Source organism: Pseudorca crassidens, chromosome 5 (assembly GCF_039906515.1).
Source record: "Pseudorca crassidens isolate mPseCra1 chromosome 5, mPseCra1.hap1, whole genome shotgun sequence".
Classification (NCBI taxonomy): Eukaryota; Metazoa; Chordata; class Mammalia; order Artiodactyla; family Delphinidae; genus Pseudorca; species Pseudorca crassidens.
The window spans coordinates 51,482,364-51,509,344 of record NC_090300.1 but is presented as its reverse complement, the minus strand read 5'-3'; the positions used below and the strand labels follow the sequence as shown (position 1 = coordinate 51,509,344).

Sequence of the window (26,981 nt, the reverse complement as noted above, 5' to 3'; positions counted from 1 at the left end):
GAAAGAATGAGGTCACAGTATATGTACACATTATAAAGTTAAAAGTTTTTTGGGTTTTTTTTTAGAGTAAAGCAAGTCCAAGTTGTTTAGTGATAGTTAAGGAAGAATTCTGGCTGAGAGTTATAAGAAGGGGTGGGAAATAATTTGGTGCTGAGTGATTTTGCCTTGACAGAGAGCATTTTTTTTTTTTTTTTTTTTTTTTTTTTTTTTTTTTTTTTTTTTTTGCGGTACGCAGGCCTCTCACTGTTGTGGCCTCTCCCGTTGTGGAGCACAGGCTCCGGACGCACAGGCTCGGCGGCCATGGCTCACGGGCCCAGCCGCTCCACGGCATGTGGGATCCTCCCGAACCGGGGCACAAACCCGTGTCCTCTGCATCGGCAGGCAGACTCAACCACTGCGCCACCAGGGAAGCCCCGACAGAGAGCATTTTTGAAGCTCACATTTCCAATTTAGACAGTCACTTCCAGGTTCAGGAAGCAGTCTTTCATGTCAACCCAGTTAAACAGTAGTTGTATGCCTAGCAGTGTTACAAAGCAGCATTTTCTTTCAAGTGGACAGCTTTCCTGGTTGGGGAGTTCTGGGGGCTCAGGCCATTGGAAATGCATGGCTCTGGCATTGGCCCAGGCTGAAAGATGCTGAAGCCTCTCAGGTGATGTGCTGAGGCAACTAATGATGGTGCCAACCTCCTCGAATGCTCCCATTGGCTGCATGACTTTCTTAGCTCTAAATGCTTTCTGCACATTATCTCATCCTCACAACTCTGTCAAGTTAGTTTTTATCCCCCATTTTAAATAACTTATCCAAGATCATAAAGCCTGTAGGTGACTGAGCAAAGATTAAAAGCTAAGTCTTCTGGCTCCCACGTTCAGACTTAGCTGGCAGGAAGTCCTAGTCACTTTCTTTTTAAAAAGTCAAACTATGGTGAACTAAGATAACACTGACTTCTGAAGAATGGTAGAAGAGTTTGCCTGTGGGTGTCCCAGAAATTGGACTGCCCTCTACCTACTGGGACTTATACTATTAGCTCTATCGTTAAGTCCTTTCTCTTTTGAACTGTGCTGTCTTCTTATTGGAGGATCTGAAACAAAGGAGGAAGGGAAAGACAGTCACAATTCTAGGTGTCAGTGATCAAGAAAAGCTTATACTTAAATAATTCTGATCGTGATGTAAAGGGCCATTGAAAGTTTGGCCTAAATCCTCGACAGAGACAAAATGACAAAATGAATGACAGTGACAAAATGAATGCTGTTATAATCCTCTTGTGGAATTTTGGCTAGATAACTAAACCCAAATTTGGATGAACTTGAGACTTCAGCTTAGTTCCTTAGCAGGAGTGGATACTTAAATCCTTCCCTCATACTTTAAAATGACCACGTCTTTCTGTTTAAAGCAACCCTGCACTACCTCAGTCAATACAACCTGGCTTTTTATAGCGTGAGTGTCAGTATATATCCACTTTGGACTCAATCCAATAGAGTGAATACTAGGAAAATGGAAAACCTCATTATATCGCTCATTCTCACATAATTCTATACCACATCATGAATTCTGAAGACAGATTTATAGTGAGACCTCAGGGCATATCAGATTTCAGATAATTAATCTAACACTACTGTTACAAGGAATTCTTTGAAGGGAGGCAAGTGACTGAGTTGGGACCAAGGTGTTTTCTAAAATCCCACATATAAATTAACCAAACTGAAATATAATACTAATCAATTATCTCTATGACTAGAAGTGTGCTTTTTTATGAATAATGTTGAAAAGTCCAGCTAAATCTCCTCTGACTGTAGGAAATAGAATTTTAGACTTCAAAACATTATTATGGTTAAATATTAGTTCAATATTAAGGCAACTGTGCTGCTAGTTTTCACTTATGTAAAAGCAATTTGAGAATTTATTGTCACAGAATATGAAATTTTGCTTTCAGACTACATCAGAGGGAAGACAACGGCAGTAATGAGATTTATGTAGTACCAACAGAGATTAGAATTTTTACTTTGACAATTTTCATTGTTCATCACGGGTTGAAGAGTCTAATATTATACAGGCCTCTGGAATACAGTTGCTGTCTTGGGAAAATGGCAGTGTGAGAAAGGAAGGTAATGAGAACTGTCTTTTGTTGAAATTGGATGTGGAGGAAGCACTATAATCATAGACTGGAAATGGAGTCTAGAGATGATCTAAGGCTCTGTATGATGGATTCACACTGAGAGATGAGATGACTTGTGGTCATCTGGGGGCAAATATAGGTTCTAGAATTCAGTGGCTTGTTTTCACCCTTTTAATTCCTGTAAGTACACTAATAGTGGTGCTGGGAATTAGCTGGAGATAAATATTACCATATTACCATATTACTTGGTGCACACTCCAAGGTTGTTTAGATTCCATTATTATCATTAAGAATGTTCCCAGTACTGACAAAGAAATAAAAATCGTTTATTCTTGGCAGGTTTTCCAGCTCTTTCCACCACTAGAGTAGATCAAATCAGTTACTTTTTTGTATTCACTTAATTAATGGTGCCCTTGTGGCCCAAAGGGATGAAAACAAAGCCAGAGAATAAACAATTTATAAGATGGTCATATGGACCTTGATAGGAACCTATATTTAGAAATTTTTAAAAAGATACAGTATCTATTAAACATTATGAGAGAAAATGCATAGGATTTGAAAGTCTAAAATGAAACATCTTAATGTATGTAAAGTCACATTACAGGAGGAGCCTAAAGTTTGTACAGCAGTCATAAATTAACTGAGAGAAGAGTGTATTAAAGATTAAACTCACACACACAAATCAGTTCAAAGTTCTTTAGGTGAGATTAGAAGCATGAAAAGTTCAACACATAGTAAATAAGATAAATACTTGCTGAGCAGATTTAATCACGAGGGGAACAACTGTTAAAAGTATAATATTCAATGAAGTACAAAAGGTGACAAGGCGTTTGGGGCCTCACCGTTTCCGGTAGTTTTGGTGAAACTCACAAGGGTTCCTCTTGAGCGTAAGGGATTCCAATGGCGTGCACCGCAAACTGGAGAGCCCAGCCAGAGTCTCAATATGGTTTTCAGCCAAGGATAAATGCTGTATCTGAGGTATCTTTGGCAATTGTTTGAAAGATGTGAGATGGTTTTTGTTCATATTTAAAACTCTGCAGCTGGATATAAAATATAAACATCTTGTCATTTGTCTCCTAAAGAGGATGGTAAACCACTAAATCTTGCAAAACACCAGCATGCCTCACCTAGACCATAGCCCCTCAAAGGTGTGACAGTGATATTTTCTACAAATGTGGTTGGGAAGAAAAGAGAAATATGTATATTAAAATATTAAGAGAAAATAAGCAAGATATATAAGACTGTAAGCTTGTGTAGGGCAGGAATCTGTTTCTTTTCCCAATGTATACACTCAGTACCTGGCATTGTATTTGGTCCATGGTGGATTCTCAATAAGTCCTGAATGAAAGAGTGAAGAGCTGCATGTAATCTCAGCAATATAAAAGTTCACCCAAAGAAACTTAATAACTGCTGAAGAGTATTGCCCCTAAATAGTGAGATTCTAATTATTTTCCTTTCTTTCTACTTTTCTGTAGTTAAATTCTATATTGAGAAATAGCATTTTAAATCAGAAAAAAAAGGCCTTTTTATACCAAAGAAAACTAAAAGCTATCCTTAGGAAAAGAAATGTGCGTTAGGCATTTAGGTTGAATACATTTTCCTGACAGATAATGCTTCTTCATATTTTTGCCTTAAAACTGTAATTGTATAAAACCATGCAAGTAGAGACAATAATTCCAAATCTATCACTGACACCTTACCTAAAGGAAAAATTCCTTTATAAGCTGAGGTTTAATACCCTGAGACAGGGTACTTATTTATGAACCTCATACCCCACAAAGACATTTAGTAAATAATTATTGCTAATGGTAAATATGGTGCTAAACAGAGAAAGGACAGCCACAAAGCAGCATGAAAAACACAAATTCAGTTTGAACCCACCCAGATTTCATTGTAATTTTTCACATCCATTATTGTCATTTTTCTTGTTTTCTAACATTCCCTCTCCATATGGATATTTTACAGTCTTTTAGTCATATCTTTGATAACTTTAGGTTTCCACTCTTTCCTAGGTTATACATAATCTTTATTTATTTTTTTAATAAATTTATTTTTTATTTATTTTTATTTTTGGTTGCGTTGTGTCTTCGTTGCTGCGTGCGGGCTTTCTCTAGTTGCGGCGAGCGGGGGCTACTCTTCATTGCAGTGCGCGGGCTTCTCATTGCGGTGGCTTCTTTTGTTGTGGAGCACGGGCTCTAGGCATGCAGCCTTCAGTAGTTGTGGCATGCAGGCTCAGTAGTTGTTGCTCACGGGTACTAGAGCGCAGGCTCAGTATTTGTGGCACACAGGCTTAGTTGCTCCACGATATGTGGGATCTTCCTGGACCAGGGCTCAAACCCATGTCCCCTGCATCGGCAGGCAGATTCTTAACCACTGTGCCACCAGGGAAGTCCCTATACATAATCTTTAGATGCACGTTAGTACTATTGCAATTTCTAATTGAAAACCCAGCCCAAGCAGATCCTGTCTCTCTGTCCTCCTTGAAATCTGTTGTTTTCTCATCTGCTAGTCATTCTCTCATTTTCAGTGTATACCCTGCCACTTTCTCAGCCTCTCAGATTCACCCTACCATAGATCCTTAGTCGGATAATGTTAGGGGAGACGAGTGGCAAACCAAGTGTGGTTTTTCACCTGGGGCAGAAGGGAAGGAGGCTATGAATATACATGCATCAATTTTCTTTTCTCTTGATACACTGATTTGACAGTTGTAAAGTTTGAATTGCAATTATATAATTTTATATGACATATCCTATTTCTAAAGAAAGAAAGGCCAAAAGAATACATCTAGAGAATACTAAAACTCGGTCAAGTCTTTTCTTCAGTCACTGGAGTTTCTCTCTCTCTTCTTTTTTATATGATAGCAAAGATTTGGAAGTTTACTGATCTGGATCAAGTCAAGTTCACATACTCCAAATTAATGGTCTTCTAGTTCAGTGTTTCCAAAGTAGGCTATGTTACTGTTAAAATTCGTCGTTGTTTATTTAAATGTGTATTAGAAAAATATAACTAATGCATCACTATTTTATCCCTAGAAGAGAGTCTGGGGAAAAAAAAAACTGAACAAATTAACATCAAGTAACTGAATAAGTTAAGGTGGCAGTGATATTAAGATTCCTCTGAAATTTTTTATTTAGGTATTTTTAAATTTGTCATTTGAAAAGAACATAAGTAAAATCAAATGCTATCCAAGTCTGTCTAAAGTTGGGAAGGGGCTTTGAATATGACCAAAGATACCCAGGAACCATTGCATATTCTGACACTTCCTCTGTCTGCCTGACTGTTTCCCTCTCCTGTGCAACTATGATGATCTGTTTTTTTTTTTTTTTAAACATCTTTATTGGAGTATAATTGCTTTACATTGCTGTGTTAGTTTCTGCAGTATAACAAAGTGAATCAGCTATATGTATACGTATATCCCCATATCCCCTCCCTCTTGCGTCTCCCTCCCACCCTCCCTATCCCACCCCTGATGATCTCTTTTTGTTGCCCTACCTCAGCCCAGCTCAGAGATGTATCTTAACCTGCTCTGGGATTTACCCTTCCTTCTTGTGGCTGCTTGATTTCCTTCATCTCCTAATTCTCTTCTGAGAACCTCTGTCTGCCCCTCTGATGGCTACCAGAGCTCACTCCAGCTACCCATCTGCCTGGTGAAGCAAAGGGCAGCTCTCCAAAGAGTTCTCAAGCAATCCTGAGCAAAGAGACAGATTATCTTTAACTTCAGTAGCTTAGGGTCCTTGGAATATCAAGGAGGCCGTATAAATTTAAAAATTTTTAGTTTGTTTTTGTCACTGTTCTGATTGGCAACCCCTACCCCTCCATTAGAATGTGACCCTGAAGCCAATGTGAAGTGACAAGTTGACTCTTGTCAACTACCTGTAGAGTCTTTCCCCACAAGTGTTCAGACAATATGACAAAAAATCACTAACTTAGAATGATAATGTATATATAATGTAATTGTATTTCCAGTTGACAATGCAAGGAACACAGCAGGCTTTTCTGCCAATATGTTCTATGATTACAAATTACTCCCTTAATAATTGATAATAACAGTATTAATTTGAAAAAGAATAGATTTTTCCCTCTAAAGTATGACATTTTGATTTATAAATTTCCCTTTTTGCCTTGCCCAGGCATCGCTTAGCACTCTCACTAAGACCTGACCACATGAGAGGAGCCACAGTATGAACAGACAATGGTCACGTACCCATAGAGCAAAGACTTCACTTTAACTTAGTAATTGGACATGCTGGGGAGCAGATACCTTGGCAATCTTGCGGCACTTAAATCCACCAGTGAATTATCCACTAACCAGAGGGTTTCAACTCGAATTAGTCTTCTAAGAATCCTGTTAAAATTTGCAACTTGATAAGGGTCCCCCAAATCCTGAAATGAAAGGTTCAAATTCTGAAGGAAAAACAAATAAAAAGAAAAAGCAAGTGCTTTATCAACTTTTAAAAATAGTTATTAAATTAATATGTGTTGTATATTTAAACCAGCAGTTTTTACTATTTTGTTTTTTGGTCTTCTAAAATATTCACACATCCAAACACAAAATTATTGCAGAGCTTCTCAAGGTAGGGAGGGAAGGTGAAGATCCTGACTGGATCCTGATTACGATTACACACAAGGTTGGTGGGGGCGGGTGTATCAGGGAGAGAGGGAAAGACCCTCAAACAGATTCTGAAACTTCTAGGGGTAAAACTTCTAGGAGTAAAAAGTAGAGGAGGTAAAGTTCTGTTTGGCTTTAAATGATTAGTTATCTTTAGCCTCCTTGGAAATACTCAGAAATCACATTTATATACATTTCAGAGTAAGATACCATCATTCAGAAGATGGAAAATATGATTTTATTTAAAAATAACCTGGGATACATACATAAGGATGACTTGGCATATTTCAGAGATAGTGGGTATTTTATTTTTACTTTTAACATCAGTCAACTTTGATCTCTTTTTACACGAGCCTCTCACCGCTGTGGCCTCTCCCGCCGCGGAGCACAGGCTCCAGACGCGCAGGCTCCGCGGCCACGGCTCACAGGCCCAGCCGCTCCGTGGCATGCGGGATCCTCCCGGACTGGGGCACGAACCCGCGCCCCCCACATCAGCAGGCAGACTCTCAACTGCTGCGCCACCAGGGAAGCCCCAACTTTGATCCCAAGGAAATTAAAACCACTCTCAGTGGTAGCATTGCTCTTGTAAACTCTATTGCTAAAAGTCAACTTAACTTTTTGTTTCCAAAGTTTTACCATCAATTTCTGTGAATAGAAATTATTGCATAAAATGACATTTTTAAAAAAAATTGAAGCAAAATAATTTACTATTTTAGGGAAATATCAATATCTATCTAAAAAGATATGGTCTTGATATTTTTAGACATTAAACATTATAAAATTTGTTACTTTAAATTTTATTTTCCCAAAATATAAAAGGTCTTAATTTAAAATAAAACCAAAGAAATATTAAGATATTATATTTATCATTTCTACATTAAATATCACCTTCTCAAATAGAATTTTTTGACCGCTATTTCCCAGTAAGGTTTTCTGTGATAGTTTAAAGTTTATTTAGCCATTCTCTGACAGTATAGTTATCTAAAGGCCAGTTAAACTTTCTATGATAGTTTATTAGGAAGGTTCCATTGGCCTTTACAATATATCCATGGTTTAAATGACAGCTATAAAGAACGAATGCAGGTATACACTGGAATGATTACCTCTAAAAAGAATCCTGGGAGTGGAGGTCAAAGTTTTAAGTGTATTGGTTAAATTTTTCAAATAAATAAATAGGAGCATTGTTTAAATTTTTAAAGAGTAGAATGTATCCATCCATTATATAAGAATAATTAAAATTAATTTTAGAAAGAAAACACTGTACTGGGAAACAATATTCTATTTTCCTGTCTTCTGCTAATTAGCTGTGTGACCTTGGGCAAATCATTTCTCTTTCTAAACTTTCCTTTCCTTTTTGAAAGGAAGGAGTTGGGACCAGACCCTCCCTGAAGCTCCTTCCCACGCCCTAATTCTATAATCCTACAACATACAAGATCAATCTGTAAAACAAAAAAGGCAACAGGAGATCCCAGTAAGTCTCATTTGGGGAAGATTTCCTAAAATCCTCACGTACAATTTGATCACTTCGAAGAAAAAATATTGACATCTTACTCTGCTATAAAGAAGTTGATTTATTCTTTTATTGCTACCAATGGCTTAGTCTTCCCAGTTAAATCTTCAGTCCTCTGCTTAAACATGACTTGCTCCAATTGGAATTAGAAGCTTGAGTGATGGCAGCCCCATAGATTGGTAGTGGTCGGGCTAACTACAGGGACTGTTTCAATGCCAGTGGCTCAGCCAGCGGAGTCATTTTCAGCACCAAGAAACCACAGCTCATATCCTTCACTGGTGAAAGTTTGATTTGTTCCAGGATAGCTCTGTTCAGACCCAACTGGCTGCCCTGAATCTTCAAAAATTTTGGCTTACTGCATTGTTCAAAGGATTCAAGATTGCATCATAAATTCTCTCATAAGGATTATTGTTCAATATTTGTCTTTTTTATTATCAAAAAAACCCAATTTCATTCTCAATTCTTTTAAACTTTTTCCAAAGTTCAGCAATATCAAGATAAAATAAAGATTAGAAAATAAGTAGCAAGTCTTGATGAAGAGAAAGGATGGAAAAAGAGATGGAGAGCCCAAACACCACTATTTTCAGAGAAAGTTCTAAAGATGTGCTTAAAGTTTTGGTGTTTATGCTGGCAAATACCCTTTAAAAAAAAAAATGTCGTAATTTAATCAATGAGGGAAATAGGCTTTTTTTTTCTTCTTCTGTTTTTATGTTCTCACCTTGCAGTCCTCCCAGTTTTCTTGCAGCCATGTTTCCCATTTGTTTTTTTCAAGGACTCTTTTCCGTGGAGGCAAGGTACACTCCTGTCTGAAGAACAACTCTTCCGCAGAGGGTCCTGAGCAGAAATCACAAGGTGAGATCTTGGAAGTAGGTTTAGGAAGACAGGATTGACAGCCTCACTGGATGCTTGGCCGGTTGTTTTAAACTTCCACTAGATATTTGGATTGAGGGAGACAGGATTAGACTCTTAGGCCCACATAGTGTGAGCAGTAACAAAATGTATTTATGCTACTTAACACACTCTTGCTTGCCTGCCTTAACTGGGTTGGGGAAGAGATGGGGACAGAAAAGATGCCAGGACTTGACCACTTTGTACACTTTCTAATTGTTGAAAATCATTTTTCCTGAAATTTGCTGAATAACTTTCCTCTCATGTCTTCCAAACAAAACAAAGTGAAACCTCTGATTTGAGAACACTAAATCAGATGTGCAGGTATGACAAGAGTAAATTAATCACGGGATGATTGTTAAATATTTAAGCCACCCAGTTCCTTTGTTTCTCTTCCTGCCGCAGGAAGCCTTGTGGCATTTCTGATGGGCTGACTTCCTAGGCCCTCCCATCACAGGATGAGTTATACAAGAGAGAGGAAATAGCAAACAAATCAGCAAGTTTATTCTTTTCCATCTGTTTTACTTTTTTTAAGTTTACAGTAGAGTGAATACAGTTATCAGAAAAAAAAATAGGGTTGCAGATTATTTTAATTTAAATTGTTCACAAGTTTGCTATCTATGGTCTAGGTTTCCACAGAGGATCAAATGTCAGCTTTAGCTTAAATTCTCACCTATAGATTTCTTTTTAAATGCAATTTAGCACATTGCTAGGAAAAATGTCCTAGCTAAAATATATAATATCTGTATTCTTTATTAGACTCTTTAATTCTGGGCAAATATTTTGAGGTTCAGAGATAATTTGATGATTTTCTAGAGTGATTAAAGGGGAGGAATGACCTCTATTAACTGTTCGGAAAAGTCAACATGTAGAGTTAACTTTTAATCTTACATAAATTACTTCTAGCCCAGGCAAGTGAGAAGAATCATCAGTATAATGGTTTTAATTTTCATATAATTTTCTCTTTAGGGATTATGAAGTCACTCCTGACTTTCTTTCTCTTTTGTCTCTCAATGCAATTAGCCACCTAGTCCTACCAGTTTTCCCCTTGAGAACCTATCCCTTCACTTTCAATGTCCAGACCCTCATATCTTCTACCTGAACCGTAACTACTTTCTCTTGGATCTCCTGGTTTGCAGTCTTCTCTCCTTCAACATAAATGACACAAATTGCCACCCAGCTCTCATAAAACACAGCTTTTACCACAGGACTGACATATTCAAAACATTTCAGGTTTCTTACTGCTTACCAAATAAAGATGAAAAAGCCTAGTTCATCAGGCAAGGTTTTCTACTATCTTATCCCAATCTCCATTTCCAAACTCATTTCCTACTATTTTCCAAACGCATTGTGTTCCAAATCGGGTTTGCACATAACTTCCAGGGTTAGGGAAAGGATATCTTGTTTCCAGTCTGGAGTTAAGTAGCAGGTACTTGTGTGACTCCAGATGATTAATTTTAATTTTCTGAGCCTCGGTTTTCCAAGTTTGCAAAAATATGGGGAAGACTAGCATCAAGGGCCCATCAAGGGCTGAATTTGGTGAGAAATTATGTTTGAAGTTGATAACGTTTTATAAAAAATACTGATTTCTAATACTTTTACACCAACATAGGCTTCTTATTGCCATAGACCCCTACACTCTTATCATGCTACCCCAGGCAAACTTCATTCAGCTCTGATGCCAACCAAGGCCCCTGACAGCAATCCTAAACTAAATGATTTCAATTGCCTTCCAACTCTAATATATTGTATTTCTTGAGTCAGACCTGGCACCATTTGTACCCCTTTCCCCCCAACTTCATTTTTCTGGAATTCATGATTCCCCTAATTTCAAAGGTGAAAAGAGCATAGAAAAGATATTGAAGGTATCAGGAACAAACTTTGCTTTTGTGGCAAGTTCATCTGGACTGTGATGGGAGATAATGAGTCCGTTTGTGAAGGATTTATGGAAGGCGATAAGAGCAACAGTCCAATATTCCATTATTGACAAAAACATCAGTTTTTTCATCAGGCACAGGTGGAAGCCAGAATCTAACCTGTCCTTTTAGACATTTCTCTCATAACAAACTCTAATGTTGCCACCCAGGGAACCACTTACCCCTGAAGGTGGTAGTGTCCCAATCACTTTACAAATAAAATATCCTTGTGCTAGGAAGTGATCTTGTTCATTGATTAGGATGATTGGAGTTAAAAGTTGTAGGACTGGAAAAACTGGAACCATCACCTAATTGACTGGGGAGACCTCAGGATTTATTGTCTTTAATACCCCCCCCCAAATTTGGTGGCTTTCTTTGTGCAATAGATGCCCCAGAGTTACTAAACTCTGCCCTGTATTGTTTGTTTGAGTTCTATCGATCTTCTGTCCTTTCAATTATTTCTTTCTAAAGCAGCTTTCAAAGATTTCTTTGAAGTCGGAAGCCGAAGGTCTCTTCCACTGTGAGGAGTTCTATTAAATTGGATTCTTTTTTTAAACTCAGACCTGGTTGATAATTGAAGATATATCTTAGCAGCTGAGAACTGAAGTCTGGAATATCTGGCAGCCCAGGGATGTTGGCTTTCACCTGCCATCTCTGAGCTTGTTCTTTGTCCCCTCCCTGGATTAGTAACTCCTAACAGCAGTGACTGAATTAACTTGCTGGGAGATTTTCAAACAGAAAGAATCTATTCTCTAAAAGAATTCTGCCAACAGTTTGCTCTTTTGCTTCGTTTAACTGGGAGGAGTTAAGTCCGTCTCTATCTGGCAATCAAAGCCTTGGGAAATTGCTGTTTATCACACACCAGCTAACCTTTCTTTTCTTAGGGACTCTTCCTGGATGTACAGTTTGAGCAACTGAGATCAACTGAAGTAGTCTTATGGGTGTTTCAGGATCTAATCTAGAAAGAGGGTCATTCTTATCAGAATGCTTCTGAAATGCACTTGTTCTCCATCTCACAAAAAAAAAAAAACCCCGAAAACAAAGGAAAAAACCAAACACTTCAACAAAATTTAGGGCAACAAACAAAGGACATCTATTTTCTTCACGGTTTGAGGTGATGGGATTTTCCACTGTTTCCCATCCCCTAGATCATGCTCCATTCTTTTTACCACTTGCAAGAGAATGGGTGTTGTTAATGATTTGTAGAAGGAAAATATGCCTTATCTCTGCAGAGCAATGATAGCCTCTGCATAAATGGCCAGCATGGTCATCAGGAAGGCTCGGTTTGCTGAGTGACGACCTCAGGGCATGACTTGGCTGCTTAAATCAGGGAAGGAGGGAGACCACAGGACTCTTTACACATGCTCATTTTCAGTTTACACTTAGATTTTATTCTTCTGTCATCTCTTCCAGTTTCTTCAGTTCTACAGTTCTCTCTAAACCTCAGCTCTTCACCTGTGCTCCAAAGCCTCGTTGTGCTTGCACAATTATCAACCACTCCCCTCACACACACTTACACACACACACACACACGCACGTGCACATAAATGCCAACACCCTTACTTTCTCAAGATTTCACTTCCTATTCAAATTTCTTCCTTTCCTGCCTCTCCCCAAGCCCCCTAAACCAGTGTTTCCTATAGCATGGCCCTCAGATCATCTGCAACAGAATTGCCTGTGATAATTTTAACAAATGCAGATTCCAGGGCCCCACTCCAGACTAACTATATCAGATTATTTGGGCATGCTGCCTGGGAATCTGTGTTTACCACACACTTCCAGGTAATTTGTCCGTACACTGAAGTTTAAGAGCCAGTTAAACCCTGCCTTCGTTAGCCCCTGATGTAACCCTTTCTCTTTCTTTTGCTGATGAACTCTATGCCTGTGACACACATGGCCTCCACGGCCTCTGGTCTCCTTCCTTCCTAATTCCCCATAATTTCTTTTTTATTACTTATTTATTTATTCATTTAAAAAAATTTTTTTACAGTAGGCTCCTGTTATCTATTTTAAAAATAGAAGTGTGTACATGTCACTAATTCCCCATAATTTCTTGCTCTTTGAAAAATATTCTAAGTTCTCCAAAGGGAAGTTCTAATTTACCTCTAATAGTACTATCTAATAATATTTTATTATTATAAAATAAATTAATATAATATAAATCATTATAATATAATGTTTTCTTATATAAGCCAGTGCTTAGCTGCAAATAGATATGGCAGAGTTAAAACATAAGAAAGAAAATGATATTATTTTAATCACTCTTTGTCAATTGAGTTTGAGTGAAAGAAGAAAGACATTGGTGGGTAAAGTAATGCAATGGAGTGGGGAAATGGGCAGATGAGTATATCTAAAGCAACTTTTCTTAAATCAATATTACAATTGTACGATAGACAATGTATCTGCAAGTTTGCAAATACAGATACAAGGTAGCCAAGATACTTGATGTTTTGTAAAGAATAAATACTCACTGCAGCAGGAATTATGTCTAATATTATTTCATCAGCTTATGGGGGATGCAAAAGAGACAAGAGAAACGCACACTCTCTGCCCTTACACAACTTATCTATTGAAGCTACTTATAGAAATCAAACATTATGTATATTGGGGCTGCAGATAAAAAATTCTTCATACTGTCACACCAGTACACTTGTAAAATCTGATAGGATGAAAAAGGAATAGTAAAACATTGGTTATTTTACCAAATTTAAAATGCTTAGTGAACATACTAATGAGACTACCTGGTTTATTTAGATTATTTTTTACGCTTTTTAAAAAACTGATGTAGGATTAATCAGCTTAAAGGCATCCACTGACGTGACAGTGTTATTCATGACCATAAAATTCCAACAAAGATCATTGGTTAACTAAAGTTAATAATATCCTTATGATGGAAAGATCTGCAACTTTTAAAAAACTTGTTTGGGATAATGTTTAATAACATGGCGGAAAGAAAGGCTCACAATATAAAGTGAAAAAACTCAAGAAACAATTGTTCACATAATTTTGTAAAGAAATATATACATGCTTTTCAAAAAAAAGACTAACTGGAAATAAAAGTCACAGTGACTATTTCTGGATAATTGAATTACAGGTTCTTCTTTCTCTATTTTCCAATATTTAATACTGAACATTTATTATTTATATAATCAGCTATAAGAATATACTTTTAAAGGTGGCTTCACTATATTAACAACTCTATGGTCTTGAAATGGGAAATTTTTCTACCTGCAAGTAATACAGGTTTTTAATCCCCAAGTAATGTCTTGTGATCCTCAAAAAACATCCACTAGGAGCATGTATGCAAAGACCACACACTTCTGTTCCTTTACCTTCTCTTACTCTTGGGCAACGCAGTTGACTTCCTTGGATGTCATTTTGTTCTACCTTGTGCCAAGTAAGGTACTTAAAAGAATCTGATGGAAGCTTTAAAATAAGAGAGAAGAGAAATATCATCTGGCAATATATAGTTCACTTACTTTTATGGGTGCAAGTAATGCGAACCCATCCCAAACATTCAGCCAAATTGAACTCCAATTACCTAATGGTGTGCTCATAAACGTTATCTTAGTCCAATCTAAATTATGTATTATTCAACTTTGCATCTCCAACACCTGCAACTGTTTTATGTTTGATGACAAATGACAGCAGAAATAAATATATTACCCATTCATGAACCCATTTTACACCACCTGTGATAAACTGTCCTTTAATATTTATTGAATAGCTCATAAAGAATCTTATTCCATTTTAGAAGAGTTGTAATTGTTAATGGCTCTTCATTATATGGACCCCAAGTAATCCCTCTAAGTTAGTCCAGTTGTACAAGTTCTGCCTTTTGAGGCTACACAGAAGAACCCCTCCACATGTGACTACTATTTTAAGTGTTTGGTAATAGTTGTCATCTTCTTTGTCATTTAGTTATTACTCACAGATCATGGTTTACAAATTATTAAATATCCAGGGAAAACATGGTTCTCCTTGGGAAGAGTTCCATTTTATTGACATTGCTCTTAAAATGTGTAGCCAGTATTGAATGAAATATTTCAGGTCTGGTCATCTTCCTTTTCTGGACAGTATATTACTGACCAGAATATGTGCCAAGATCACATCTAGGGCAATTTTATGTTGTTTACTATTACTGAGGCTGTAATCAATCAAAATTCCTGTATTTTACATAGCTTATGATAGTTTCAAGGTTAACACAAACAAAAAGGCATATTACTCAGAACGGAATATTATGTTAAATACATACGCCATAGCTTCATTCTTCTGTTAGCCAGTGTTATGCACATATATAAATGAAACCGGAATATTTGATTTGAAGAAATGTCATTACAATATTTGGAACAACTGCATTCGTTTCACAGAGCAGCATTTTGCATAGTTTATGCTTTGCTTGAGCTGTACATTTGTTTGACTGATACTAACATGAAAAACATTTCCACCATTAAATAAGCTTTGAGGCTCTGGATTAAACCGAACTAAGCATTTCTCTTAAAGCTACAGGACTTCTCTGAGCCTTTAGTATCTTAGCATATATTGTGAGTCTGTACTACAAAGTGTTCCCCTGGACTTTTAAACCATGGAACCTTTTATTCTTAGAGCAGCACATGGGACTAGTGCATCCTGTAAAGCAGAATTTGGGAAAAGCTGTCTCAAAATAAATTGGGAAGAGGTGGCTTTTTAATAATCAATTAGCTTTGATCTTTTACTTCATTACTTCATCACTGAATGACCTTAGTTGTTCCATAAATATTTCAATATCTTCATTTTAAAAATAACAAAAGCTCTCTCCCTCATTAAGAGCAACTTTAAAAAGTTAATTAGGGCTTCCCTGGTGGCGCAGTGATTGAGAGTCCGCCTGCCGATGCAGGGGACACGGGTTCGTGCCCCGGTCTGGGAAGATCCCACATGCTGCAGAGCAGCTGGGCCCGTGAGCCATGGCCGCTGAGCTTGCGCGTCCGGAGCCTGTGCTCCGCAACGGGAGAGGCCACAACAGTGAGAGGCCGGCGTACCGCATAAAATAATAATAATAATAATAAATAAATAAAATAAAATAAAAAAACAAGAAGCACAAATACATTTCAGATTATTGAAAAATGTAGTCTCTGGCCCATTCTTGGTTGTTCAGTTTACGTGTTTATGGAAGCTTCTTTCCCAACCTGTTATGTGCTTTTGGAACTTTTTGCTTGCTCCTATCATAGAATAAAAATTTCTTAGAAGTTAAATTTCCTGTAGTTGCCACACCCCATTTACCTTTTGGTGCTATTTCATGAGACTCTTGCTGAGAAAGGATCTAAGCTAAAGCTGTATTTGAGAATAAAGTTTCCATTTTTCAATTGACATCTAATTTTATACAAAAACGTGTCTTTTTTTTAAACTCTTTCATCTTATTTTATTTTTAAAATTGCATCCATCCTTTAATATTCATTGCAAATGCTGCCTCCTCCATTTTTAAAATTTATTTATTTTATTTATTTATTTTTGGCTGCGTTGGGTCTTCATTGCTGTGCTCGGGCTTTTCTCTAGTTGCGGCAAGCCGGGGCTACTCTTCGTTGCCGTGCGTGGGCTTCTCATTGCGGTGGCTTCTCTTGTCGTGGAGCATGGGCTCTAGGCACACGGGCTTCAGTAGTTGTGGCATGCAGGCTCAGTAGTTGTGGTGCACGGGCTTAGTTGCTCCAAGGCATGTGGGATCTTCCCGGACCAGAGCTCGAACCCGTGTCCCCTGCATTGGCAGGCGGATTCTTAACCACTGCACCACCAGTCCCTGTCTGTTTTTGAAAGGAGTTATGAGGTTGATTTTGGGATTTCTGACATTGTAGGAAAATGAGCCTTTGCATTTCTTTGTTTATATCTATGTAAGGCTGTCAGTGTGTTGCAGTTCTGTGACCGTTGTTTCTTCTTAAAGGAATAGTGAATATTTGTGTCTTACCCTGTTCTTTTTTCTTTTTTAATTCTGATGGACCAATTGATTAATCCATTTGTTCAATAAATATTTTTGAATATTTTGAATTTCAATCCATTCATTTATTCACAAATATATATTGTACCCTTGCTATGTGTCAGGCACTCTGTCAGACACTGAGGATACGAAGTTAAATAAAATATGGCATTTGTGCTTGAAAAACTCATTTTCTGTAATTTGGGAGGCAGACATATAAATAACTCATTTTGATCCAGTGGGATGAGTGGAACAATTTTGAAAGAAGGAAAAGAGAAAAGGCCTGATTGATTCCACTTAGATGTGTTAGAGAGAAGTCTTGGAAGTGGTGAGTTTACGAGGAGAAAATTTGGCCAAAGGACATTCCAGAAAGAAAGGAGATAAATCTTAGACTAGGGACAGAATTTGAACTCAGTGGGGGAAAGGAAGGGACGCCATTTTTGTTTCTCTGGTCATTTATCTTTTCTACTCATCTTGGTCTCTTTGGTCTTCCTTCCTCCACCTCAGATTCTTTCCCTTGCCTCTTTGAGTTGGGACTGAGAGTACCAACCTTTTATTTTCCCCCCAATTACAAGGATAGGTTTAATACACTTATTAAAAGTTTATACACTTATTAAAATACACTTATTTAATAAGTGTATAAAGTTTATACACTTATTAAAAGTGTATTACAACTATACACTTATTAAAAAGTGTGAAATCCAAGGTAAAACACATTTTTAAACTTATCATTAGGTAAAGGGCTAATCAAAAATATTTACCAGGGATGATATTCCAGAATCCGAACGTGAATAAAAAGTTCTGTTCCTCAAGAGAGCCGAGCCAGTGTGTGACTCACTCAGGTCGGAGGTGTAGGATGAATTAGATGGGTGAATCTCCTGACTGCTTGTGTTTTGACCTGAAGAGCTGAATGAAAGAAAATGCTTAAAGTCTTTAAATGTAAATACCTTTGTATAAAACAACAATAAACAAATTATAAACACCAACTTTTCCAATTAGAGGAGAGAGAAAGGATATCCCAGGAATTCTGTCATAGTCCTACACACATTTTTTTATGGCTAACAGTCACTTAAGACAAATTCTCTCCCAAGGTAAGGGTGTCTACATAGATTGCAGATCTTAGAAAAGTAAATCTAATGGTACACACGAATACATGCTTATGGGGTATGAACGAGAAAGTCAGCCCCAATTTTGGAATATCATTCCTAGTAGAGCTATCATTGCAGATTTGGCACAAACAAGCCTTAAACTCCATACTGGTTTTTCCATTGATCTGGACCTTCCATTTTCCCTGAAATTTCCCTGAAATTGGTGGCAAACATATTAAAAATTCAAGTTCTTTAATCAATTTTACTCACTTTGAAATAATACTCAAACATTTCACTTAACAACAGTCCAGTTCTCTCTGTATTCCCATTGTTATGCCGCTGGGATATAAAATGTCTTTTTCGCTCTCCTATATTTATTATTCACTGTTATTCTTGCACTTTTCCCTTTCTCCTTAGCAATGGTTATATGTTTCTCTTTCTGTCATTGGTGCTATATAGTATTTTAAGCCAATTAAAAAATATCTAAATATGCTTTTTCATGTTAAGTAAAACTAAAAATTGTATCTATTTCTGACCTCTTTTTACTCTTTGGGGATCATTTTTCAGACTCCAAGAATCTTAAGAGACAGCATTCTGTATTTATGACACAGTTACTATGTAGCTCTACAGCAATTTTACTTACAAGAAACTGACACTTCTTGTATATTGAAGTTGCTTTCATGAAGTACAATGTAAAAATGTTTTTCATTTTTCATTCATTAACTGATGTGCTATAGTAGAAGAGCATAGCCATTACATCATTTCAAAAAATAGCACTACTGTGCCATTAAGAAAATAAAACTGTGTCCTATTATCAAGGAGAAAATTATTCCTCCATCTGCTACTAAATAACAAATCAAAGACTTTGTCTCAATTATGTGAAAAAGTCAGAAAATATATGCCTTTCAGTTCCTTTACACTTGAGCAATTCTTTAATAATTTGGATACTGTTTCTTGACATTACCAAGGAATACCTTACCATAACAACAAATTAACAAACATTAGAAGAACAACATTACATTGTGCAAAATTTATTATTCCTGAGGCAGGTAAATCCTACTATCTATGACCAGAGTTTTGGCCAACAATCAGGGAGAAAAAAATGGGGCAAAATGGAACAGTATTTCAGGGGATGAACAGAGGATAAAAGTTGAACTAACTTTTTGGATTCACTTGTCTTTATGAAACTATGCTAGCCATTTTCTGCCAAAATGAAATCAGGAAAATAAGGGTAATGAACATGACTGAATCTTTCTTCAGTGACTGGTGTTCTGTGATTCTAAACTTCAGTGGTGGTTACACAGTGATGAGAGGCTGACTCGTAAGTGTGAGAAATGGTCTTATTTTGCTTAAAGCAGAGAACAGGGGGGAAAAATAAGTTCACATAACCAAAATATCTGATGAGAGAGATCCGGCTGATTGGGTTTTCAGTACACTTTTCTTGTGTAGTGCTACAAGACCAAGCCCAACAGCTTCAAGGTAAAATCACGTTTACAGGTAACTGAAAATTATCTCATCATCTTAGTTTACATTAGCAGATTTGAGAGTTTAACTTAGTACTTGCGCCATTACCCTGACTACTACTAGACATTTATGAATAATAGAAGGTAATTAAAACTTCAGTAACACAAGTACATACGCAAATAACATCCCCACTATTTCTTTTTCTCTTTTTTTTTTTTTTTCCTGCCAGAATGGAATGAATTGAATTTGGTGTAGAGTTTCAACTAAGGACAGATGATCTGAGAAGATTCTAACCAGTAGATGACTAGTCTGACTCTCTTTCAGTGTGATATCTTTTTGTGGGTCCCAAAGGCTGGATTCCTTCTCTCACATTCATATACGCTTCCTGGGCGCCACACCAGAGGGCAGTGGTGAAGGGCAGTATTCTGGAATCTTGCAGTAAAACCTTTGGGACATTCTGAAAATCTTCTTTGTTCCATTACTTCTATCTTAAATTCCATACGGAAGTTCTCTTTGGTCTGCTTTTTGGGGAGAAATATCAGCAAAGAAATATAATTTCTGATCCTTTAGTTTAAAAAAAAGAAAAGGTAGATCACCCTCAAACTTCTACTCCATCTGCTTTAATGCACACATCACTGATGTCAAAACTGCAAGACCTGTGAGTCTTAGGAATCTACAAACAGCTACTGCTGTGACCTCAGGTCACTTAGCACCTCTGGTGGTTCCTTACCTTTAATATTCAGAAGATGATGTGGACTCTGCCTGAGTGAAAAGGTTTTCTGTTTTGTTTTGCAACATTATTGCCATGATGACAACTATTACTAATATAATAATTTTACAGTTAACATTTCTTGAGCACTTGCTATGTGCTAGGCATTGTACTAAGAACTTTACGTCGATTAACTCATTTAATCATTACAGTCACCAAACAAAGTGGGTAGCATTATTATTTTGATTTTAGAAATGAGGAAATTGAGACCCAGAGAGGTGGCATAACTTGCCCAAGTCACACAAGTAAATGACCAAGTGTTCTTAATTACCAGGGTTCAAATAAGATTCAGATAAGCTACTGTGATTCTTTAAATAACTGTAAATCTGTATCATTTATTAGGGTGCAGTTTTTAGTAAGGAAAATCATTAATATTGATCTTTCTTATTCTGATTGCTCCACTTAACTACAGATAAATAATTTACTAGTTAATAGAACATGTAAATCTTAGCACTGACTGTTTACTGAGGTAAGCCTTTAGTAGTAGAACCTATGAGAACACCATTCCAGATAACATCAAGCTGTTTTTAAAACCCTCTCCTCTTGCCCCTCCCCAAAAGAAAATAAAGCTAGACTTGCAGTTTAGTTGGTATATTGGTTTACTCATTTTTAATCTTTCTGCCTGCAGTGAACAAACAGTTATCATAAATTACAACTCTAAATCCTTATGAAAGAGAAATTAATTTTATTAATGCTGTAGTATAAAGCTGCCACAGAGGAGGTGCCATGGCTAAAACTGTACATTTGTCAGGAGTAACTTATAGTGTCTTTAAATTAGGTGGTATTATCTGAATTGGCCATCTATTCTTGGTTTTAAAAAGTGTAGAATGGCCAACAAGAAGGAATCGGGTGAGCTGAGACTGCAGGATGAGAAACAATAATAATATAATCTATTAATTCATGAGCCCCTTTCATTGGAAGATTGCAATGTCCTTTACAAACAGGAATTTATAAGCCTCATAAATTGTCGGCTGCAACAGGGTGCTATCTGTTTAATTCAAATGTCAAGTTGGTGATTATGTAGCTTTGTAAGGAGAGTGAAGGAGAAAGTGGCAGATGGCCTAGTTTCTGAGGTGAAGCCGAGCTCTTGAGGTGAGGGAGGCTATATTGGACACACACCAACCAGAAGGCCAGAGGGCACCTTACAGACACCCAGCATTGTCTAAATTGCATTGCCTATGATTCCATTTCTAAATGTTCCATTTACATTCAGTGCTGCATCATGAGAGCTTTGTATTTCGAAAGGAAGAAAAAGCTCAATCGTATTTTTCAGTTAGCAAAGGACACTCCCCAAATCCTCAAATGCTCTCTTTCTCCTCCCAAAATATTGAGCTAGGTTCTCAAATCTAGTGGAATCTTGCTAAACCCAGGCACTTCGTAGGTTACTGGCTAGAGGAAAATTACCACGGACTCTAGAGCATTAAATTTGGGTGAAAGGAGATATCAATCCAGCCTCTTTGATTTCTTTCACCATTCTTCTTATCTTTTAAAATCCAGAATCCCTGTCCTCTCTATGTCTATATCTAAATGTATTCATTTGTAAAACGGGTGATCATTTTACTATCTGCATGCTAGAGATGATGATGAGATAATATAAAGTACTCAGAAAGGAAGTTTCACGAAATCAAGAAGTAATTTGTTATCATAATGTGTTAGTTTCTGGAATGGCAGATTTGGTATACCAAGTTATTATGTTCAAATTTGGGATGGCTCTAAATTAATTTCCCAGAACTAAACCCATAAATTGAGTAAATAATATAGCAGTGAACTGTTCTAAAAAACCGTGTGTTTTACAGATATCCCTCAAATTTTAGTATCCAAGGCCCAGATTGTAACAGATATATCTGAAATTATTTAGATTGTTGATTCTAAAAACATAGCACAACTAACTGTAATTTTGAAAAATATACAACTAAAATTATCATTTCTCTATTTCTATCTGAATGGGTCAGGTTTTAATCTTATGCGACGTTGTATTCTTATGAATTTTGCTTTTCCCTGTTGTTCCAACCCCATGTGCCTTCTTATAAACACAAATAGGTCCCCACATTAAGGTACAACAAAAGTAAAAGAACAAACATGTATCAAACTTCTCTAGAGGGAAAGCTTGTAAACTTCAGTACCTATTAGTGGGTTCACTGATATATAGAAATAAGAAGTTATATTAAAATACCAAAAACAATGAAGATAGACTGAGATACCTCTATGTTCCATTAACAAAATTATATTTAGAAATTCTTAGAACTTTACTGTAACCACATATATAGCTGTTATTTAGAAGATTCCCAATACTTAAGAATGTTTTACTATAGAAACATAGATCAATGGAACAAGATAGAAAACCCAGAGATAAACCCATGCACCTATGGTCAACTAATCTATGACAAAGGAGGCAAGGATATGCAATGGAGAAAAGACAGTCTCTTCAATAAGTGGTGCTGGGAAAACTGGACAGCTACATGTAAAAGAATGAAATTAGAACACTCCCTAACACCATACACAAAAATAAACTCAAAATGGATTAGAGACCTAAATGTAAGACCGGACACTGTAAAACTCTTAGAGGAAAACATAGGAAGAACACTCTTTGACAAATATCACAGCAAGATCTTTTTGATCCACCTCCTAGAGTAATGGAAATAAAAACAAAAATAAACAAATGGGACCTAATGAAACTTCAAAGCTTTTGCACAGCAAAGGAAACCATAAACAAGACGAAAAGACAACCCTCAAAATAGGAGAAAATATTTGCAAATGAATCAATGGACGAAGGATTAATCTCCAAAATATATAAACGGCTCATGCAGCTCAATATTAAAAAAACAAACAGCCCAATCCAAAAATAGACATTTCTCCAAAGAAGACATACAGATGGCCAAGAAGAACATGAAAAGCTGCTCAACATCACTAATTATTAGAGAACTGCAAATCAAAACTACAATGTGGCAACACCTCACAACAGTTAGAATGGGCATCATCAGAAAATCTACAAACAACAAATGCTGGAGAGGGTGTGGAGAAAAGGGAACCCTCTTGCACTGTTGGTGGAAATGTAAATTGATAAGCCACTATGGAGAACAGTATGGAGGTTCCTTAAAAAACTAAAAATTGAATTACCATATGATCCAGCAATCCCACTACTGGGCATATACCCAGAGAAAACCATAATTCAAAAAGACACATGTACCCCAGTGTTCATTGCAGCACTATTTATAATAGCCAGGACATGGAAGCAACCTAAATGCCCATCGACAGATGAATGAATAAAGAAGATGTGGTACATATATACAATGGAATATTACTCAGCCATAAAAAGGAACGAAATTGTGTCATTTGTAGAGATGTGGATGGATCTAGAGACTGTCATACAGAGTGAAGCAAGTCAGAAAGAGAAAAACAAATATCGTTAGTGCATATATGTGGAACCTAGAAAAGTGGTACAGATGAACCAGTTTGCAGGGCAGAAATTGAGACACAGATGTAGAGAACAAACATACGGACACCAAGGGGGGAAAGCTGCGGGGGTGGTGGTGGTGGTGGTATGATGAATTGGGAGATTGGGAGATTGACATGTATACACTGATGTGTATAAAATGGATGACTAATAAGAACTGCTGTATAAAAAAACAATAAAATTAAATTAAAAATTAAAAAAAGAATGTTTTACTACTCCCTATGTTGTTATAATTTTGAAAATTCAACCACATACAACACTACAAAGGAGAAGAATATAGACACTAAAGGACAACATGTGATTAGGTAGATCTTGTGAACAGAAACAAAGCTATAATAAAATTCCAAATGAAAGTGACAGTCTGTTAGGAAAGTAGTATGACTAAGACTCATTTCATGATGTGCAGAAACGTGACTGAACGAATACTGGCACTAAGAAAACTTCTTTTCTTTTTTTTTTTCTTTTTCTTTCCGACCTCCCTCCTTCCTTCCTTCCTTCCCTCTCTCCCCCTTTCCTTTCCTTTCCTTTCCCTTCCTTTCCTTCTTTCCTTCCTTCCTTCCTCCTTCAAAAGTTGAAGGTTAAAGTTTAAGTTGTAGCCTGGCCATTACTTTTTACACTGTCTCTAAAATAATTTTATAAAACTTACTAGTTTAAAAATAATACTGATCATAAAGATCACTTTTTCACAGAGCTCACAAGTAAACTTCCTCTTGGTATAGTGTATTCAAGGGTGTTAGCAAGTAGGAAAAATAAAGTTTATAATTGTTCACAGAACTTCTACCCATTTAAAAACTATTGTTTCACATGCCCAATTTTAATTATGACACAGTTTTTAACATTAAAATCAACAAAACATCTGGACACTGCTTGAGATGTACACAGTTTGCTAACAAAAACAAAACTTCTGTAATAGAACTGCTTCAGCTTCTGAACCTCTTCCTAAGCATCATTCCTACATTAACTATAAGCAGTAAATTTAGGGAGCTATAAATACGTTTCATACACTCATGAAACCACAGTGTATTTCATCCTGAAAATTGAAGGTGCAAATCTCACTTTTTTTAAAGATGAGAGCCAACTTCAACACTAATAGAAGGACCAAAAAAATTCAAGAAACTTGCAACCCCCCTAATTGTATATTGTCTAATTATCAGCGTGCTTTGAGAAATATTTATGTAACAGCTCTAACGCTTAGGAGTGAGGAAAAAAGGATTGGGTTTTTGTCCTCTTATTTAATCTCATTTGTGGCTTTATTGATTTAGTAGAAGTCCTGTTTTGTGCTAGTAATTTCATTTAAATATAATTAATAGGTACAAACTAATATTAACTAATAATTCATGGATATTAACTAATAGATATTTCCTTTTGTCTGTCTTAACTGTTTTTCCCCCTGAAATTCACACTCGTTCTCTTAAAGAGCCCTGTGTAGCTATAAATGTACCACTACTAGACAGAGGTCCAGCTCTCTCTGTTACAGTATTGATCACCTGAATTGCATTTGTAGCCTGTTGCCTGCTATAGGGGAGACGGTGGCTTCTTTCTCCAAGCAGCCATCATCAGTAACAAAGGTTGCATGATTTTACATTTTTAAATGAAATTTAATACAGGAATACTACCTATGTTTGTTTTTTTGTTTTCTCTTAAGGAATGACTTGAGGCTACTTTTTAGCATTTCATTTGCTTACCTTTCAGACATGTCTTGCTGGTGCATAAAGTTCCTCTGGCCTTCATAAGGCTATTTTTCTGAAGACATTTTTCATCCTCCTCCCAGGAGGGGCTATGAGAGCCGTCCACCAAGAATCTGCAGCCTCCTTTGGGGGTCTTCCATGTATTCACTGTGACCAAGGAAACAACCTGTTACCTAGCAACCTGGCCCTTTAGGAGGTATTGTTACCAATCTCTCAGTGCTCATCTAAGGAATTCCTGTGCTCCTGGAGCAGCTAACGGTGATCATTGTTTCCAGTGAGTTGCCTAAACTGTGGTAGAACTGAACCTTGACTATAGGAACATAAATTATAGCAGAAGGAACAAATGGCCCTAGCATCCCTGAAAAGTATGCTGTCTTCAGCTCCATTGTTTCTTGAATTGTTTGCATCTGGCTTGAGTTTAGTTGGAGTGGTACTAGTGCAATGTATCCCTCAGTATTTGGTTTCGTGCTTCTCTCCTGTAGTTTCAGAACAAGCAGAAGAGGCAAAAGGGAAGCTATCTAATTCCAGCTTGAACCTTGCTCAAATAAAACACCTTTGAATTGAAGGTACGGAGTTCTGCCTTGTTCGGCACAAGGAAAGAAATAGCAGGTTTTCGTTTCAAGGCAAATTTTTACAACCTGTCACAGAAAAGGGCGAGAATATTATATTATATTGTATACTTGTTTACTGGTCCAAGAAGTCTGCTCAGAGTGCCTGCTATGTGTATAGATAGCGCTGTGAATTTTTAACTTCAGGAGCTGATAAAACAAAAGTTCTCTAAACCTGTTACTTGCATGCCTCCTTTCCCCCAAATAGAAAAATGTTAGCTCTGCTTTTGGGTACTGAGAATTTGTTGTTTGCCAAAAGCACAGTAAACACTTTCATAGTCTTTACTGCTTTAGAGAACAAGGCATTTAGGAAACCATTTTATTCAAAACTTCATTTGAAAACAAGATATTTGGCATGTCGGAAAAAACATTATGTTTCCTTTTCATTCCTTTTTCCATGCAGTGGTAATCCATCCATAGACTAACACTATTCAGTAACCTTAGAGATGTGCTTCATATCAAAAGAGTGAAAACACATTCTCCTCCACATTATGTTACTGTTAGAACTTTAATTTTACATACAAAATGCTTTAGGCTGAAACTTAGCCTAAAAACTTTCTATGCTAAAAAATATAATTTAACATATTTGATAATGATCTACAAATTTATTTGTTTCTATTCAAGTTAGTATAATTTTTTTAAAAAACTATCAAATATCTAAAACATTACATCTCAAATTTTCTGGATGTTTTTCCCATGATAGGGGTAGAGATGCCAAATGTCAGACATTTTTTTATCCTTGTCTTTTCTAAGCAACGTCAGAATTTCCCCAAGTCCAAAAATTGTAGACTAATGTTATCCCAAAATGAATTAGGTAAGATAAATAAATCAAAAACTGGTCTTAGTTTATCTTTTTAGCTTTCTAGCTCCAAACAACTATCCCATACCTCCACTGCCTTGGGCAAAACCTATTCATACTCCAGTGTTTCG

At 36.7% G+C, this 26,981-nt stretch overlaps 1 protein-coding gene and 1 long non-coding RNA gene across 3 annotated transcripts in view; one reads left to right on the top strand and one right to left on the bottom strand.

Annotated features, from left to right (window-relative positions):
* Positions 1-26,981, top strand: part of LOC137224883 (uncharacterized) — a 166,203-nt gene that overhangs the window by 84,085 nt on the left and 55,137 nt on the right. For both annotated transcript variants that reach the window (XR_010943550.1, XR_010943549.1), the window contains exon 2: positions 9,005-9,084. This is a non-coding gene — a long non-coding RNA (uncharacterized lncRNA). The remainder of the gene's footprint in view (positions 1-9,004; positions 9,085-26,981) is intronic.
* LOC137224881 (uncharacterized) lies at positions 1,033-25,466 on the bottom strand. Its single transcript, XM_067737962.1, has 7 exons — positions 25,441-25,466; positions 17,742-17,886; positions 14,369-14,462; positions 8,951-9,066; positions 6,375-6,517; positions 2,956-3,153; positions 1,033-1,078 (listed from the first exon to the last, which is right to left on the bottom strand). The coding sequence occupies exons 1-7, from the start codon at positions 25,464-25,466 to the stop codon at positions 1,033-1,035; spliced, it is 768 nt and encodes a 255-aa protein (XP_067594063.1).

Coding starts and splice junctions, on each gene's coding strand:
- LOC137224881 (XM_067737962.1), bottom strand. CDS start 25,466: ATGCACCAGCAAGACATGTCTGAAAG. Junction 9,067..14,368: donor TTGCCCAAGAGTAAGAGAAG/GTAAAGGAACAG, acceptor ATTTCTGCTCAG/GACCCTCTGCGGAAGAGTTG. Junction 1,079..2,955: donor CACCAAAACTACCGGAAACG/GTGAGGCCCCAA, acceptor CCTTTGTTTCAG/ATCCTCCAATAAGAAGACAG.